Consider the following 18,341-nt stretch of genomic DNA (forward strand, 5'->3'; position numbering starts at 1 on the left):
GTTAGCCGATTTTCTCAGGATTTCTAAAGAGTCTATTTCCATCAAAATTTCACATCAAATCCGATGAATTTTACTCTTTTAACAAATTAATCATTTAACATTAAAATTACTAAAAATCACTTAACAAAATACTTCTATTTATTATCCAAGCTTAATAATTTTCAATTAAATCTAAAAACTCACTTAAACCATTCATGACAAGTCCCTAAACTTTTAACAATTTTACAAATTAACCCCAGATTAACTAGATTAAACTAAATCGATCTCAAAAATATAAAATTTATTGAAAACAAATTGAAAACACATACCATGCAATTGTAAACAACCTTGACCGAATACTTGCTTAAACTCCCATGGATATTTCGGTTTGTTTCTCCACTAAGAAAGAAGATGATAACATGTTCTTTTATTTGTTTATGTTTTAATTATTATTAAATTACAATTTTAACCTTACTTTCAACTTATTTCATATATAAGTTGCATGTACACATATGTCCACTAAAAGTACAGGGTAAAATTGCTATTCAATGCCCTTTAATCATTACTTTATAGTTATTAAACACATATAACTTATAACGATTAAATTTTGCATTTTATACGATTTAACCTTTTTTCTTTAATTAACTATCTAAATATTAAAATTTTTTAAACAAATTTTAATATAACCATAATAGTACTCTGTAAATATTTACGGGCTCGGTTCATAAAAACGAGATCCCGATACCTCGTTTTCTAAAACCACTTGACTTTTGGAACAAACCACTTGCACTTAAACTTTAGTTCAAACAACAAAAATGATCAAATCAAAATTTATTATAATACTATTTTTAACTCGTAAATATTAGATAATAATATTTAAGGACTCACTCGTTGGATTAATGGCCCCAAAACCACTATTTTTAACACCGCTAAAGAACAGGATGTTACGCAGCCAATTGCACAATTTCTGACAATCTACAAAAAAGAAAATAGAACAAAGGTAAGCATACTTAATGCTTAGTAATTTTTTTTATTTGATTATGTAATTATAAAAAGTTATAAAATAATCACTAACTAATCGAGTTTAAATTTTTTTATCCAATTTCGTTAATTACTGTTAATTTTATAACGGATTGATGACATGACAATTTTAAAATTGAAATAATAATAATTTCAATTTCATTTTTTGCATATTATATTAATTTGATCATAATTTTTTTTTAAATAACTCTTAACATTTACACATTACCTCCATTTTAAAAAACTAAAACAATTCAAAAAATTATAAAAAAATATATTTCTAAAAATTCTCAAAAATGTGTTAATATAAAAAATATAAAATATCAACAAAAAATATATATATATAATTCTCCTTTGCTAAAAATTAAAATATGATGTAAAATTTCGAAACTTTTGAAAATATTTATGTCGTTTCCAAAACATGTATTATTAAAAATTTATTTTTTGTAAAATAATATGTAATATAAATTATTTGTATAAAAGTTTAAACGTTTTTGGTAAAAGATCTCTTTAATCCCTTTCTAATTTGATAGTAACTAAATTGATCCCTTTAAAAAAGAGAGCAGTTTAATCCGTATTAATTTTGAAAGTAAGCAACTAAGGATAATTTAAAATGACTTGATATTTTCCACCATTTTGCATAACTTTGATCGGTATAATAATGAATTTATCCCTCATTATTTATCTATTAAGTTAATTTGATCCTAATTCTAAACAACTCAACAAATTTATCCTTTAACATTTACACATTTATCGATTTTATCCTAATTTTTTTAAAATTATTAAAAAATAATAAAATGTATAAAAATAAAAAAATACATAAATTAAAACTAATTTGTTTTCTTTCTTCTTTATTCCAAAAAAATATTTATTTTCAACCCAAAACTCATAAACACCATCTTATCTGGTTCTACGGTAAAACCTCAACAAAATAATATCCTTGGAACCTGAAAAATTTATTATTTTATCAAGGTTATTAGTTTATCGATAAATGAATATTTTATTAATTAATCGATAAATTAATATTTATTAATTTAGAGAATATTCCATACTCTATGCATGGTTTTTTTTTTATCAAAATCCAATATGCATGTAGGTGCAATGAATCAAAGTTAATTCGTTCACGTAACAAAAAAAGAGAGAGTTAATTAATTGATTCATGTAACCAAAAAGAAAAAAATAGTTAATGGTTTCAAAATCCAATACGTATATGTTCATTGGATAGATTAAAAATTTTATTATAAATAAACACATGTACATATCAAAATATTGTAATTCATTTAATCTTTTCCTCCATAGCTTCCCATTTGAAAGGTGTAAAAAAATCTACATTGACAGATAAGATGAGAAAAACATTATGTGAGTACAAAAATGAGCATCCCTTTTTAAGTCAAAAAGTTTTGTAACAGTGGGTTCAACAAACATTTGATCTCTTTGTTAGCCAATCAACAATATCAAATACTCTTAAAAGATCATCTGAATATTTGTAAAAAGAGATAAAGAATAGCAATGTTAAAAGACACAAACCGACCAAATATCCCAAATTAGAGAATATATTGTATGAGTAGTTTCTCCAATATCAAGAGAAAGTAAACATGACTGGAGAAATGATTCAAACTAAAGCAAAAGAGTTTCTACAGAAAATGTATGGTGATGCAAATTCTGAATTTAACTGTTCAATTGGTTGGCTAGAACGGTTCAAGGCAAGACATGGGATTAAATCTTATAGAAGATTTGGTGAAAGTGGTTCAATTTTTATGGATAATATTGAAGATGCTTTACCTCAAATAAGAGCTAAATTGGAAAATTTTGATTGGAAGGATATCTATAATATGGATGAAACAGGCTTATTTTATCGTTTGCAAGCAGATTATTCACTGGCTGCAAAGCAATTAGAAGGGCAAAAAAGGGTACAAGGAAAAACTTACTGTTGTGGTTTGTTGCAATGAGGATGGTTCAGATAAAGTACTCTTTGGGTTATTGGTAAGTTTGCTAATCCTAAATGCCTTTAAACATGTGAATACTGACAATATTAACTGTCATTATCGAGACAAGAAAAAAATGGATAATTGGATTACTTTTTCAAGATCTTGTTCGCTGGTTTGATGCTAGAATAACTGGTAGAAAGGTGTTGCTTATATTATACAATTGCCCAACCCATCCCAAGGTTATTGAAGGCTTGAGAAATGTTGAATTATTCTTTTTGCCTCCAAAATCAACATAAAAAATTCAACCATGTGATACTGGAATTATTAGAGCAGTTAAGATTTATTATCGGCGTCGCTTTTATTCTAGCATCTTAGAAGGTTACGAGAAAGGAGAAAAAAAATCCTGAAAAGATTAATGTATTGGATGCAATCCATTTTATTAATGCTGCTTGGAATATTGATGTGAATCCTACAACTATTGCAAATTGTTTTCGACATTGCAAAATTCGATCCGAGGAGGATATGCCTCTCGAACAAGAAATTGGTGATGTTGAAGGCATTCATAAATTAAAAGAAGTAATTTCTGATTTACACTATAGAAATGCCATGGATGTTATGCAGATTTTGAATTATCCAAGTGAAAATAAATCTTTAATAGAGCCACCTACGGATGAAGAAATTATTCAAGGAGTAATGGATGTGTCAGCTGATGACGAGTTGTGGATACCTTGAAGAATTATTTAATACAACACAAGAAGAATATATCAGATTTGGTTTATGCCCTTCTAAAAGTTAAAGATGAAATTGTATTTGATTCACATGCAAAGAAGGAGTTTAACAATAGAGCATATCTTAGCAAAGAATAACATTGAAAAAAAATAAGAGTTGTCTAGAAAACACTTTAGTTTTATGTATTTCATATAAATTTTTCAGTATATTTAATGAATTATTATTTTATATTTTTATTGGGACCTTAAGGATTTTTCAAAAAATTATTATCTTATGCATTTAGAGAGGTTATTATTTTATCCTATTGGCCCAAGTCGGGACAAAAAAAATTATTTAACCGAGATTATTAATTTATCAAATATTCATTTATCGAGGTTTTACTATACGGTCCTCACTTACGACACCATCTATCACCATTAGCATCACACCATGCTTCACAAAGCTGAACCCATCACTCCAAATTTAAAGCTTCATAGCCAAATCGTGACAATCCTAAAGATCCACAAATTTTTTTTTTGTTTTTTAGTTTTTAGATATGTTCATTTGTCAAATGTAATTTATAATTGTCGCTACCTATAGTTGATGTTTAGTGAATAACACAACAATTAATGGAAATGTTTGACTGTAGTGACCACTATGACTTGGTACCACAAAACCTATGCAAATAAAAGCACCAAAGTTTATTTACGCAATTCGGTTTCCTTAAGTCTACAAAGCCTAACTCAGTGAGTAATTTTACTATCTTTAATTCACAATACAACGAGTGAATCACATGCTATCACTCTCCAAGTATAAAGATCTCACATTTGTACACTAGAACACTCACCTCCAAATCTTCCCTTAAGAACTTATGCAGTAAATAAACAATGTTTACAAATCAATTTACAATATCACAAAAATAATTCCCTAAAGAAAAAATACAACTGCTATCAATATACTCTCATACATTGCCTAGACAAGCCTTTTAGCATATATTAATTTCGAGCTGCTAACACAGAATCTGAATGAATACAAAGTAACTCCTTTAAAATAGCTATTGCAATCAAACAATAAAATCATTAATTTGATGAATATATGACCTTTCCAAACTCAGCATTGCAATCCTACTCAAATCTTCACAAAATAAGGGTTGTTTTGATTCATTGAATCTAATCCAATCTTTACCAGCAACGGATCGGTTTCTATAGATGGACTCTAGTATCTTCAAAATATTTGCACAATAACTAATCCAAAGATTTTGCTGCATAAAATTGCCAACACAAATATGACAAGTATATTCCCTATCTTTGTGGTAGTTTGTAATAGGCATTGCAGAGTGCCACTCAACATAGAATCACACAACGTACCTCAACAATAGCACAAGACTTTTTTACCATAAAAATGAAATCCTATCTCAAATATCATAAAATCTATAATTTATTACTGCAATGGATGAAACACAAAGGTAAAACAAAATTTCTAGCAAATATAAAAACTACCAAAACGACATAGAAATCCCCAAAAAATAATTCTTTGAACCCCATTGTTTAGGCCAATAATCTAGAAAATACACTAGGATTCATGGTTACATGAACATACAAACACACAATTTATAAATATGCAAACATCACAATACAAATATAACCATATTGATTCACAAATAAGCAAGGAACCACATCCACTCAAAAAAATAAAAATAAGAAATTAACTGTTTCGAGTTGGGATTTTTAAGATAAAGAAGGTTTTGATATTTTAAAATATCGTTTTGGTTTTTGCTTTGAACTTGAGGAATACATGATTTCTAGGTTTAATTTTTTGTTGTTGAAGGAGAAACATGTTTACTTTCTTTGGTTGAGGGAGAAACGAAGAAGAGATGAGAGAAAAAAATAAAAAAGAAATTAAAATAAAAAACACATATATTTATATATATTGAAGTTTAATTGATTTATATTTTTTTGAATTTTAAGAGATTTTTTTAAAAAAATTATATATTTTTTAATTTGTAGATACATTGTTTTAATGATTAGAATCAAATTTGACAATTATATACATGTTAAGGGCTAAAATAGTTAATTTTTTTAAAATCAGAACCTAATTGACAAAATAAATAATGTGACACCTGACCTGATTGTTGCATCACATTACGTCGCTGAAATGACTCAAACTAACTTGACATAAATTCGCAAAATTTTATTTCATAATCTTCGTTCAAAATAATAAACCAATTCATTATGATCAAACGCATTCATTCGTAATACATAAGAATCTATTTTAACTAATTACGGGGTTATAACGAATTAATATCAGAGTTAGGACTCGAATACAAACTCAAATGTCAAATTTCAAATTTATGTATTGAGATACTACATGTGTCTCGAGGCAAGGTTTTTTATGTCTCAAGATCAACTGTAACGATCCGATAGTCATGGGTGTCACAAAATATATTTTCGAGACTCCGTTTTCATAAATTAGACTCGTAAATATTTATTAGAAATATTTTTGAAGTTATTTGTGTGGTTAATTAGGTTTTGGTTAGGTAAATTTGCATGAATTAAGAGTAATTAGGTATAAGGACTAAATTGCATAAAGGGTGAAAGTTGAATTATAGATTAAAGAAAAACTAAAAGGACTAAGAAGCAATTATGCCATTTTTCTTTAATGAGGCCGCATAAGTGTATATTATTATAAAATTTAAAGTAAAAATATCTATATTATAATATTATATAATATTAAAATTTAATGTTTAAGTATATATATTATATTATAATAATAATAAAAAAAGAAAAGAAAGAAACAGAGAAAGCCAAACGAACTAGAAAAGAAAGAAAGAAAGAAAAAGAAAAGGGAGAAAGGAGAAAGACGAAGGGCCTTAGGGGTTTTAAAGTTTCAAGTTCAATTGGTTAGTCAATTTAGTCTCTTTTTTTGTAATTTTTATATTTTTGGAATTTCGGTGTTAAATACTACCCAACCCATGTCAAAATTTTAGAAATTATTGAGTTTAAGTGTTGTTTATGTTGAATAATTTTAGTATTAGGGATTAAATTGATAGATTTTTAAGCTAGAAATGAAAATGGATTAAATTGTAGAATAAATAGTAAATTTTGTGTAATAGGGACAAAATTGTGAAAATTTTAAAATTTAGGAATTTATGTGAAAATAGGGAGTTGTTAATTGTTAATTGGTATAATTCAATTTAATGTATATGGTAAGTGTTGAGGTGAGAATTATTGTGTTTTGCAATTAAAATGGATTGATTTAGTATGTGATGAATTTATTGAATTTATATTGATTGAATTGGTATATATATTGAATATATTGATTATTTGAATTGAAATGAATATTGATTGTAATCGAAAAGTGAAATTAAACCCTATTAACTGTATCGGGCTGAGTCGGATATAGATGGCATGCCATAAGATTGGAAGAGTTCAGAGATTTCTTTGACTTCGAGTCGATGAGACACTGGGTGTCAATTTACTACTTCAGATTAATTTGATGAGGCACTGGGTGCCAATTTACTACGGTTTAGCCGATGAGACACTGTGTGTCAAATTATTACTTTGAATTATCCGATGAGGCACTAGGTGCCAAACTGGTGTGTTGGTTGGATCCGTGTATTCGTTCGAGTCCGAGTCGTGTTAATAGGGGTAAACATATAATTAAAGTTTTATAATTGATATTGAAATGGCATGGTATGAGAAATGGAATTGAGATAGTGAACTGAAAATAGAATGTGAAATATGTTATAAATACATGGAATACACGAGTTATATACTCATGAATTGAATGTGGAATGGATATTGCCATTGTTTAAATGATATGTGAACAAATTATGGAAAGCTGTTATATATAGCAAGTGATGAAAATTGAGTATGGTATATAATGATGTATTCATGAATTGAGTAATGCATGGCTAATGTCATTGTATGAATAAATATGGTTTTAAATATTCAATTGTGCCTATAATTATTATGTGCATATTATATTGTTTTATCTTTAAATATTCAGATTATGGAAATACCACTGAGTTTTTACTCAGCGTACGATTTTGTTTTCCGTGCGTAGATTAAGTACAGTGGTTTTGAAGAGTTGTAATTGAGGTTGTGAGCATCCATCTCATCACATCTATAACACCCCAAACTCGGTCTAAACGTTATGACCGAATCTGGTGATGTCACATTGTAACACCCCTTACCCGTATTCGACGCCGGAATAGGGTACGAGACATTATTAGAAGACATACATTTGCATACGTATTAAACCGAGTTACAAAATTTCATCCCAATTAAAATTTTCAAATTTTTAACGTGATTTTATAATTCTTTACAACATATCCTCGAAATATTATATTCATAACAAATAGGGCCTACGAGACCCGATATTTACTCATGTAATTCAAAGCCTCATTTCCATTTCATTCAATTCACAATTTCTCATGTTCACTATTCAAATCAATTTCTCAATCCAATATATCATCTAAGAATATAATTCAAGTTACACGAACTTACCAGGCTAAATTGCAGAAATACCAAAATTTAGGGACATTTTGGTAATTTTTTATTTTCCTCGAATTTCCACCCAATCTTGATATAAATTAATATTTCATTCAATTTATTAATTTAAATAATAAAACAATTCATTTCATGCAATTTGTCACTTTTTGACATTTTTACAAAATTACCCTTAAAATTTTACTTTTATTCAATTTAGTCCCTAAACCTAAAACATGTAAATTAGCTATTTTAAAATAAACTCATATTATTTTAATATTCACATATATTTTTTCTCCTCCTCCACTCCATTCCACATCCTTGATATATACATAATACCACTATTAACTTGTTTACTCATAACAAGCTGTTCACTTGAGTCATAGTCACTAAATTAATTATATCTTAAGCTATAGAACTCCGAATTGACATCCAAAAATTTTATCTGAAACTAGAATTACATATATTCTTACCATAAAATTTTCAGAATTTTTGGTTTAGCCAATAAGTACAGTTTATTCTTTAAAGTTTCCCCTGTTTCACTGTTTGACAGTTCCGACCCCTCTTCACTAAAAATTAATTATCTCTTTGTACAGAATTTGGATGATGTTACCGTTTGTTTCAATTTAAAATAGACTCATTAAGGATTTTAAAAATATAAATTATAACCAATAATTATTTTTTAAAAATTTTTAATGATTTTTCAAAGTCAGAATAGGGGAACCCAAATTCATTCTGACATTGTCTCACAAAATTTATTGTATCTCATGATTTACAATTCCATTACTTACACTGTTTCTTCTATGAGAAAGTAAACTCAATAATATTTATTTCAATATTTTATTCATACTCTAATTCTATTTCCACAATTTATGGTGATTTTTCAAAGTTAACCTACTGCTGCTGTCCAAAACTATTTTAGTGCAAAATGTTGATTACTAGGTGTATAACTCCCTTATTCCCTTTCTCTATAATATTTCCCATCTCTTTCACTTATTTCTCTTCACTAATATATCAAGAAAATAAGACCTTATATAAGAAAACTCTACTATAACATTATTTCCATGCTTTTTCAATAATATCAAACTTAAAAATATATTGACATCTTGATGTTCTTACCTTGTGCTATTGATTTCAATCTTTAACTTGATTTTATCTCTCCTCCAGCTTCTATTTCTTGAATCTAACTTGATATTCTAGCTTCCCATTGTCTTCTTGTTATTCTTCTCTCTTGGAAGCTATGGAAATTCTTTTGATTTTTAGGTGAAAATGGTAAATTTTTGGTGGAAGGACCAAATTGTAAAGAAAGCAAAACTTTCTTTCTTCTCCTCTCTTCTCACGTTAGTTGCATGGAAATATGGTGGAATGGATGATTCTTCATCTTCCTTTTCTTAATATACTAAATAAAATACTAATAAAAAATAAAATATCATTTAAAAATTAAATTAAAATATTAATAAACTAATATTTAATTAATTAATTAATATAAAATATCTCCAACATCATCATTATCTTCTAGATTTCTCTCTCTTCTAATTGACCATTTTGCCCTTTATAATCTTTAAAAATTCCATCCTTGAGTCTTCACTTAATTTGGTAAAATTGTGATTTAGTCCCTCAAAATTCTTCACCTTTTCAATTTGGTCCTAATTCATCCATTTTCCTTAGTTTCTAGATTATTCCACCCTTAAAATATTTACACTATTGGCCCTTCAAATTTTTCTTATTTACGCTTTAATCCCTCACATTTGAGTATTTACTCTTGGGCAACAAAAATTTTCTCACTTTTGCGATTTAATCCTTTCTTGAATTAATATGTCACAATATAATTACCAATGTTGCCATAACTCAAAGTTTCCCTTTTTGTCACTTTATTTCCTTATTTTACTATCAAGGATACCTACTTTCTTACTGTAGTAATTTTCGGGGTATTACAACATCTCCAAGTGTCGAGAGGGTATGTTTCAAAATTTTGAATAGAATGGCATGTACTTAGGAAGATTAAGTGTGTTCCAAGTAATAGGGACTAAAATATAAGTTATAAAAAATTATTTTTTTAATGTTCAAATATATTAGTGATTAGCCATAATCACTTTGGCACCAAATGTAATATTCCTATATCAGGTTCCTTGGGTCGAACCGGGTATAGGGGTGTTACACCAACCTCCCATGTTTTCCTATTTTTGCTTCGATGTTTGAATGTCTCGAGATAAAGGGTTCTTGTCTTGAGACTTAGAGCATGGAAAAATCTAATTAGCTTCGATGTACTTCTATCTTGAGACAAAAGCCACTTGTCTCGAGACAACTCAAGACCTACGAACAATTGTCTTGAGACTTATATAAATATGTCTTGAGAAATCAGGCTCTTGAATGCAAAAATTAAGTAAATTTTTTTCTAACGGTTTTGAGACATGTTCTTTCTGTCTTAAGACTTAGCAGGCCAGTTCTTCATATTTTTAAGGTCCTAGGAAAAACAATAAAATGGAGTTTTAGGTTCCTTAAAAGTTAGAAAAAAAATTTAGGTCCCTTAAAAGTTGGTAAAAAAAATTTGGGCCTTTAAAAGCTAAATTTTTTTGGGGGCCCCTTAAAAACTGGAAAACAATATTTTTGACCTATTTTAGCTTTGGGCCCTAGGCGGCCACACCTCCAGACGACCCCCAGGGCTGAGCCTGAGACTCAGTGACCAAATGGTCAAAATTCTATACTTTTAAGTATCCAAAGCCTTAACTAAATGAACCTAAACATACCTAAAACTTATCACAAAACATATTAATCCAGTTAACCTATCTAAACATGTTCAAACATTACCAAACCATAACCTTCAATACATCATTACTAAACTAACCAAATTGCATATTCAAACTCACATAATCAAGCATAATTAACTAGTAATCAAAAGATAAAATTCAACCAATATAACATTATAGGTCACTTACCAAAAGTGCCAAAACTAACTTAAGCAACAAGCCTACCAACCTAGATACATGCCATATGACTTCAAAACATATATATATATATATACACATACAAAATAGGATCATAATGGTTTTTGAGTTGAGCGTGAAAGTTGGATGGTTGACCACAAAACTTTTATAACTTTTATTCGGAACCTGCACACAGAAACAAACAAGTTTGTATGCTGAGTAATGGTTAGTCAATGGTGTTAACATAATTTGAATTCAGTTATAAACATAACAAGATCTAATAAACATAACTAACATTATAAGTCAAGTTAACCAACTAATCTTTTCACATTAACATCAGAGATACATATATACCATTAGATAATTTATCATTTCATTTTATTCTCATTAATGCTTTATTCAATTTCTTGATATAATTTTCGATGCACCACAAAGTATTTGCATCTAGTTTAACATATCAAAATCATGTTTGATGTTAGTATCAATATCCCATTTTGATTCAATAAATGTTCAACATGCGAATTTTACATTATAATCCTATTAACCAAATTAGATAAGAACAGATGCTCAAATCAATCTACCATCACACCAAATACACACTGAAGTGCTAATCGGGCATAATTGCACTGATCCCAGAAACCACACCAGAATACACTCGTACCCCAGGGTATTTGAGCTGGTGATACGTTCTCGACCCCCAAGGTATTAGAGAACTATAACAGCATAGTGTTGAACCTCCCACCTATCAGTGTGGACCCTATGGCATGCCAACTATACCCGTGACTCTATCTGACAACGTTAATAGGGCAAATATCATCAAGTATATATATAGGTATATTCATTCAACCAACTGATTATAAATCACCCAATCAAGTATATACGTACCTGTCGAAACATTCTTATTGATAGTTAATCATTCCTGAACATATATCAATTCAAACATATATATTTAATTATTTAATGAACTTGAGTTATAAGAGCACAAACCAAAATATCTATTCGTCGACGGCTTTGGATTTCCCTTTGTCCCGGGATGGTCTTGCATCATCTTCAACTATGAAATTAAATTTGAATACGGAAAATTAATTAATCACACTATTCAAGCATAAGTTAACACATTATATACATGAATGCATCTTATTCGATTTAGTCTCTATACACTCTAATATCCGAAATACTTGATTCCCACAATTTACTCAGTCGAATTTAAATCTGACTTAATAAATATAATACATGGATCCCCTACAACCTTTATTCATTAACAATCCTTAAAGTTTTTATTCTTTACAAATTAATCCCCATTTACACGAAATTTAACTATATAATTTAAGCTTGATTCAAGCTTAATTTAACAATTTTAACATATTCTATTATAATCTCAACTCAATAGTCAAGAACCCATTTCTATCAAGCCTAATTTCATCATCTTTTAACAACAATTTGATTAAAACTCAATAATTAAAGGCATGTACTATTAAGCTTAGATGACTAGAATTCTGCAAAATCAAGGAAAAAGCTTAATTACCTTATCAATTTGGACGGAATTCTTAATGAAGAAGAAAAATAAACTTTCTTCTTTCTTCAAATGTAGGGACCACAAGCTTAAGGAAAAAGACGGAGTTTTTTTTCTCTCTCCCACTAACTTGCACATATATATATAGATATACTTAGATTAATAATGTAAGTAAGCTTAACTAATCCCATTTAGTTAATTAACATAAAACTATTACTTAATATAAACCATATTAATGACAATGGATGACTTTAATCATAACACTCCACTATCTCAACATTAAAGTTGGTCTAATTATTCTTTACTGCTCCTTAGTTTAATTGCCTTTCATTTTATTCACTAATCAATTTAGTCTCTATACTATTTTTATTAACCGATTTAGTTCAATAACACTTAATAATACTACTTTCCCATCTGTACTTGACTCATAATTATTCTATTTTAATTATCTACTAATTCAACTCAATTAATTCGGTCTGAAACCGAATTTTATGACACCGTTGAAAATTAGTCGTTACAAATAAATATTGAGGACTAATTTTGTTATTATACCAATAAAAGTTAAACAAAATTGATGGATAATTGTTTGCTTTTGAATTTGATAGGGATTAAATTACACCATTTTTTAGAGTGACCTTTAATATTGAAATTGAGCTGGGCCATAGAATTCTTTTAAATTTTTATATAAACCCAAAAGTTCCTCATTAATTTCTTTCTCTTGCCCACCTTTTCTTTAACCAGTTTTCTCAAAAAAACTACCGTCAAACCCAAATTTCAACCAGCCTGTTGCCGCCGTCCACCGCACGCCACCGATCGTCAACCCAGAACATTGTCAAAATTCTCCAAAATCTTTGTTCGCACATCCTTCTTCATACTTTCCAATTAGTTTTTGTTAATAACGTTCAACAATCCTAGATTTAAGAAACAAACTTGAAACTTTCAGCCGCTCTAAAGGTCACCATTGTAATGTATGTTCTTCTCCTTTTTATCCTCTTCTTAATTTCTAAGTTTGAAGCAACAAAACCCAAAAATCTTCTTTTCTCATCCTCCACTAACCCAAATGAGACAATGTCATCTTCTTTTTCCTTTTCCTCTTCATCATCGTTGTCTTCCAATGATCCCATCGATGACCAACTCTTCGAGAATACTTGGCTTTTATCAAATTAGTTCTTTTTCTTTTTTTAGTTAGATTTGACTTTTAACCTTTAAAAAAAATATTCAAATCATTTTCTAATGAAAATACGGATTAAAACATTAATTTTTAATATTGTTGGCGTAACAGCTCGCATGGTATTTTATGTACGCATCATACTAACATAACACCATTCGTCTTATATGTCACATCAACAAATAATTCAAAAAATTATAAAAATATAAAATTAAAATTTTAAAAATATAAAAAGTTCATAAAAATTCAAAAAGTTAACATGGAGTATACTTGAATTGTCATGCAAGCTGTCATGTTTAAAAATATAAATTTATACTACTTAATTTTTATTTTATGTCTCACTATTGTAATGCACACGTAATATTATTACACTGGTAACTTGACATTGGTGTTTTAGGATGAGATGGTGTTAATTTATTTTATTTTAATTTGGGTTTTGTTTTTATTTAAGTTGTGTTTTGTTTTAATTTATATTGTAGCTAATGAAATCAATGATTTAGCCGAAGTTACATACCAAAAAAGATTTTAGATTTATAAATATTTTAAGTTTAAATTTCTTTAGAATTCATTTGTAAATATTAGAGACTAAATTTATTATTATACTTAGAAAATAGTCATTTTATCTGATCGTTACAAATTTAAGAGAATTGGACTAAAAAATACCTTGGATTAGTTAAGAGACAGAAAAAAAGAAGCATAATTAGATGAATTTTACCTTTAAATTTTTGTACAATGTTTATATTAAATATTGCATCATGAATTTTAGCATATATATTTTGAATGAAGGACCTTTATCAGATAAATTTTTGTGTTCATATATATAGATAAATAATATTTCCTAGGAGAAATTACGCTCATTATCGTCTTCTTCTTAGTGGTATAATACACCCAATCCGGATGCGTCGAATTCATAATAAGCAAAAGTGGTTTTGCCATTAAAAGAGAGATTTTAAGAGAAAATTAAAAAGTTGATCACTGGAAGTAAAAACTGAGAAGTACCCGTTTCTGTCTGAATGAAACATAAAAGTTTTTTCCTTTAGTGGTGGGTGGAAGGAAACCACGCAATTATACAACCAAGTTAGAACGGTCGCCCACCATGGTGTATAATACTGAGAATCATTATGATTCGATACGTCAGATCATGTTTAAATAATATGGCATTCTTCAATCATCCACCCACCGTGCATTATGATAAAAATAAACATACACAATATAAAGATGAGGAAAGAAACAGAAGGTGGGTGTCAACTTTTTTGTGCGGAATGTAAGAGGTGGGCCAAGCTTTGGTGGTGGTGAGGGTTGTTCATTTGACGCGACGGCAAAGGGTGATGCCATCACCAACCGGGAGCATGCAGATCTCAATCCTGGGATCAACAGCAAGAGCCTTGTTGAGTTCCATGACGAAGTCTCTGTAATACCTAACGTACTTCCTGAGAGGCGCATCGGGTGGTGCTACCACCGATCCATTCCATAGGGTATTGTCGTAGCTGATCAAACCGCCTACTTTCACCAGCTCAATTAGCCTCTTGTGGTAGTTTAGGTAATTGTCTTTATCAGCATCCACAAAGATGAAGTCAAAGGATCCGTGGTGTCGGGTATGGGTCCCACTACGTGGGAAACTCATATTTTCTGCCACAATGTTTTGCCTTTTTTTTTATTTTGTCAAAAGCCAATTTTTTGGCCTTTTAATGTGGGAGTGGGCAGCATTCTTAATTGAGAGCAAAATTCTCAATTACATCCAGAGAGAAAAACAGAGAGTGAGATTGAAGCTTGGTGCAGCAGCGATCAACTCCTCGATCGAAGGTCCATCCGTGGTTCGATTGAGCTGATTTTTGGACAGCAGCTAGGCGATAAGGTGTTCTTGACTTTGTACGGTCGGATTTTTCATCCGAGTCTTTTAGCGTCGGAAATACCCATTTTTCAGCAGCTGCGTTTTTTGGTGATGTTCTCTCATTTTTCTCTCTTTTGCTAAAGATTACATATTGTTAGCCTTGTCAGAGTTGAATGCTTGTTGTAGGCTTGATATTGTGATCTTGTAGCCGAACATTTGATGATAGTGGAGCTCTTTATCGGACTCTAAAGTCCCGTGGTTTTTACCCTTAATTTAGAGGGGTTTTCCACGTAAAAATATCGGTGTCTCTATTTATTTTTGTTGTGGTTGCATTAGTTGATTTGTGGTTGATTAAGGTTGCTAGAGAACATATCTTGTGCTATTGTGCTTGCCATAATTTTTGACAGGAGTTATAAGGAGAGAAAGAACACCGATTGTGCTTTCGCTTTGTTTCGGTTGTTCGGTTTCTTCCCAACACGTGGTTCTTTTCCTGTCATTTTTTTTAAATTTTGTTTTTCAGCATAAAATTTAACTCGATTATTAACAAATTCTGAAGAAAAAAAATGGATTGGATTGTTGAAATTTACATCTTCCACTAATTGATCAAGAACAGGCAAAGCAGGGCCCTCTTTGAAATCAATTTTGTGTGCAACACCAGCCTTTTGGATTACAGGCAGACCCAGCTCGTAGTTTTCTCTGTTAACATCCATGGCTAAGATCTGCAAGTATATATATGAAAAAAAAAAGACGGTAATGAGTTTCCCCTGTTTTTTAAATATGACTTGTTTTGGGTAATTTTCAATCAATTAACTACCTTTCCATCATCAGGGATAGCAAGGGCAGTGGCTAAGAGAGAATAGCTAGTGTAGACACCAATCTCCATGGTGTTCTTGGCATTGATCAACTTAAGAAGCATGTTCAAGAACTGGCCTTCATCGGCTGATGTTGTCATAAGGTTCCTGTTTCCACTCATTCCAATCAAGTCAACAATGGGTAAAATCTTAATTACATAATCCAACTCTGAAACAGAAACTGGATCTGGGTCAATTAGTAAACCAACCATGGGTGCTTGGCAGTCAACTCTCTGAGCTCCTTCATGGGTTCAGGCTCCCTCGGATACACACTGGTCTCGAGGATATACTGCAAAACCAAAAACCCATCAATTAAATAAAAAATAAAAAAACTAATATCAAATCATAGATCAAACATGAAATTGAAGATTCGAAATAGGCAAAGAAAGAATCTAATTGAAACATTGAAGATGATACCTGGTAAAGAGCATCACTTTGCAAAAGGCTCTTGTGGCCAACTTCCTGGTGCCTACCAGCCTGAGATTGCTGGTCTTGTGTATTGGTTGCCATTGCTAAAACCCTTGAAATGAAAAGCTTCTTTCTCTTTGCTTTCCTTTGTTTATGGACCTGAGCGAGTTTCAATTTCCTTTGAATTGGAAACCTGAGTTGAAAGAAGAAATGCAAAGGGGTTATATGAAGTCGAAAATCCGGGTTGGACCCCTTGCCACCCCGGTCGGGGGTTGGTGAAGTCCCAAATTGATCGAAAGTTGGACTGGGACCCATTCTCACCAGACAACCCCCAACTGTGGCACGGCAATTAGCATTGGTCGAAAGTAGGCCAACGAGTCATGACTCGATGATGGCTCAGTCAGGTCAATCCATGAATTATTCTTTACTTATGTTTTACCATCTTACCAAACTTGCAAGTAATTTTCTTATTGCGTTGTGCTATAATCCATTGTAAGGGATTGTGACCCAGGTGGGGTTGTATTAAAATCAATCGTTAAGGATAACCCAATATCATGGACGTGATTGTCAGTTCTATTAAGGTGGTTAAAGCAATGGCAATCAAAGAAACCTGCTTTATCATTAATAATAGAAATTGGTCTCACGTTCTTACAGAATCAGATGTGAATAATTAGTTGATTAGTTTTTAATCGGCAAATAATTAAAGCATAAATCGTAGTGGTACTGGGGATCCAACAAACTTTTATGCTTGGCTTCTGCGTGTATGTTCAAACTTTATACATCCAAGTTTTCTATTTTACGAATTTGATAAAATGAAAGTTTGAGAATTAATATTGTTATATACTTATAATAAAAATAACTCAATCCGGAATTTAATTCGAGGTTCAGCCCTATATAATAAAATTTTACAGACATCCTAAAAGGAGGGATCTTCTTCTTCTTTACTTTTTGCCGTTCTTGATCAGAATTCCATCCCCTCTATTTTCACATCCGTCGATCATATGAATCAACAAATATTATTAATCTTTGATATTAAATTATTAACTTAAAAATTAAAAAAATTAAAAAATATATATACAACAAATTAATAAAAATAAAAATATATAACTTTATTATTAAATTAAGTTTAAACAACCCTTATCCCTTCCTTCATTAAAGAAAACACCTTATTAATTATTCCATCAAATTTAGTTATTATTTAATAAATTAAAAATTTAAAGACACATTTAAAAAATCATCTAATAATTAGATTTTATTGGAATTTTACATAACAGAGAAATATAATAAACTGATAAATTTAATTAGAAAAATGATTTAAGATGAAATATGAACCGATTTAAGATGAATTTCAATTGATTTAAATGTGTTGACTTAACCACTGCATAGCGAAGAGGCGTGTGAAAAGGAGAGTTGGTAAAGAGGTTGGTGAAATGGGGAAGCATTATGAAGAAAAGAATAAAAAAATCTAAAGAGGGTTGGTGCCCAGAAATATGACCCATGTATATGAATATTTCATAATAT

At 29.9% G+C, this 18,341-nt stretch overlaps 1 protein-coding gene, 1 long non-coding RNA gene and 1 pseudogene across 3 annotated transcripts; 2 read left to right on the forward strand and 1 right to left on the reverse strand.

The window, feature by feature from the left end:
- Nucleotides 1-2,594: 2,594 nt before the first annotated feature.
- On the forward strand, nucleotides 2,595-3,659 carry LOC107955929 (CENP-B homolog protein 2-like; annotated as a pseudogene).
- Nucleotides 3,660-14,706: 11,047 nt separating this feature from the next.
- Nucleotides 14,707-17,135, reverse strand: LOC107953385 (caffeoyl-CoA O-methyltransferase). Of its 2 annotated transcripts, none has more exons than XM_041108231.1 (5): nucleotides 16,830-17,135; nucleotides 16,622-16,701; nucleotides 16,376-16,520; nucleotides 16,149-16,280; nucleotides 14,707-16,051 (listed from the first exon to the last, which is right to left on the reverse strand). In XM_041108231.1, exons 1-5 carry the CDS (start codon nucleotides 17,133-17,135, stop codon nucleotides 15,941-15,943), a joined length of 774 nt encoding a protein of 257 aa, XP_040964165.1. In that variant the 3' UTR covers nucleotides 14,707-15,940. The 2 variants fall into 2 exon arrangements, with proteins under 2 accessions (XP_040964165.1, XP_016744172.1); XM_016888683.2 differs by having other exon boundaries at nucleotides 14,707-15,326; nucleotides 16,148-16,280.
- Nucleotides 15,624-16,965, forward strand: LOC121224626 (uncharacterized). The gene is made up of 2 exons (XR_005922224.1): nucleotides 15,624-16,311; nucleotides 16,390-16,965. It is a non-coding gene; the product is annotated as an uncharacterized lncRNA (long non-coding RNA).
- Nucleotides 17,136-18,341: the final 1,206 nt, after the last annotated feature.

This window comes from Gossypium hirsutum, chromosome D12 (assembly GCF_007990345.1).
Source record: "Gossypium hirsutum isolate 1008001.06 chromosome D12, Gossypium_hirsutum_v2.1, whole genome shotgun sequence".
In the NCBI taxonomy this organism is placed as follows: Eukaryota; Viridiplantae; Streptophyta; class Magnoliopsida; order Malvales; family Malvaceae; genus Gossypium; species Gossypium hirsutum.

Excerpts from the sequence above, each read along its gene's own strand:
- LOC107953385 (XM_016888683.2), bottom strand. The coding sequence starts at position 17,135 with ATGGGTCCCAGTCCAACTTTCGATCAATTTGGGACTTCACCAACCCCC. Across the intron at positions 16,702-16,829 it reads AAAGTGATGCTCTTTACCAG|TATATCCTCGAGACCAGTGT; the intron begins GTATCATCTTCA and ends TTGGTTTTGCAG. Across the intron at positions 16,281-16,375 it reads CTATCCCTGATGATGGAAAG|ATCTTAGCCATGGATGTTAA; the intron begins GTAGTTAATTGA and ends ATATACTTGCAG.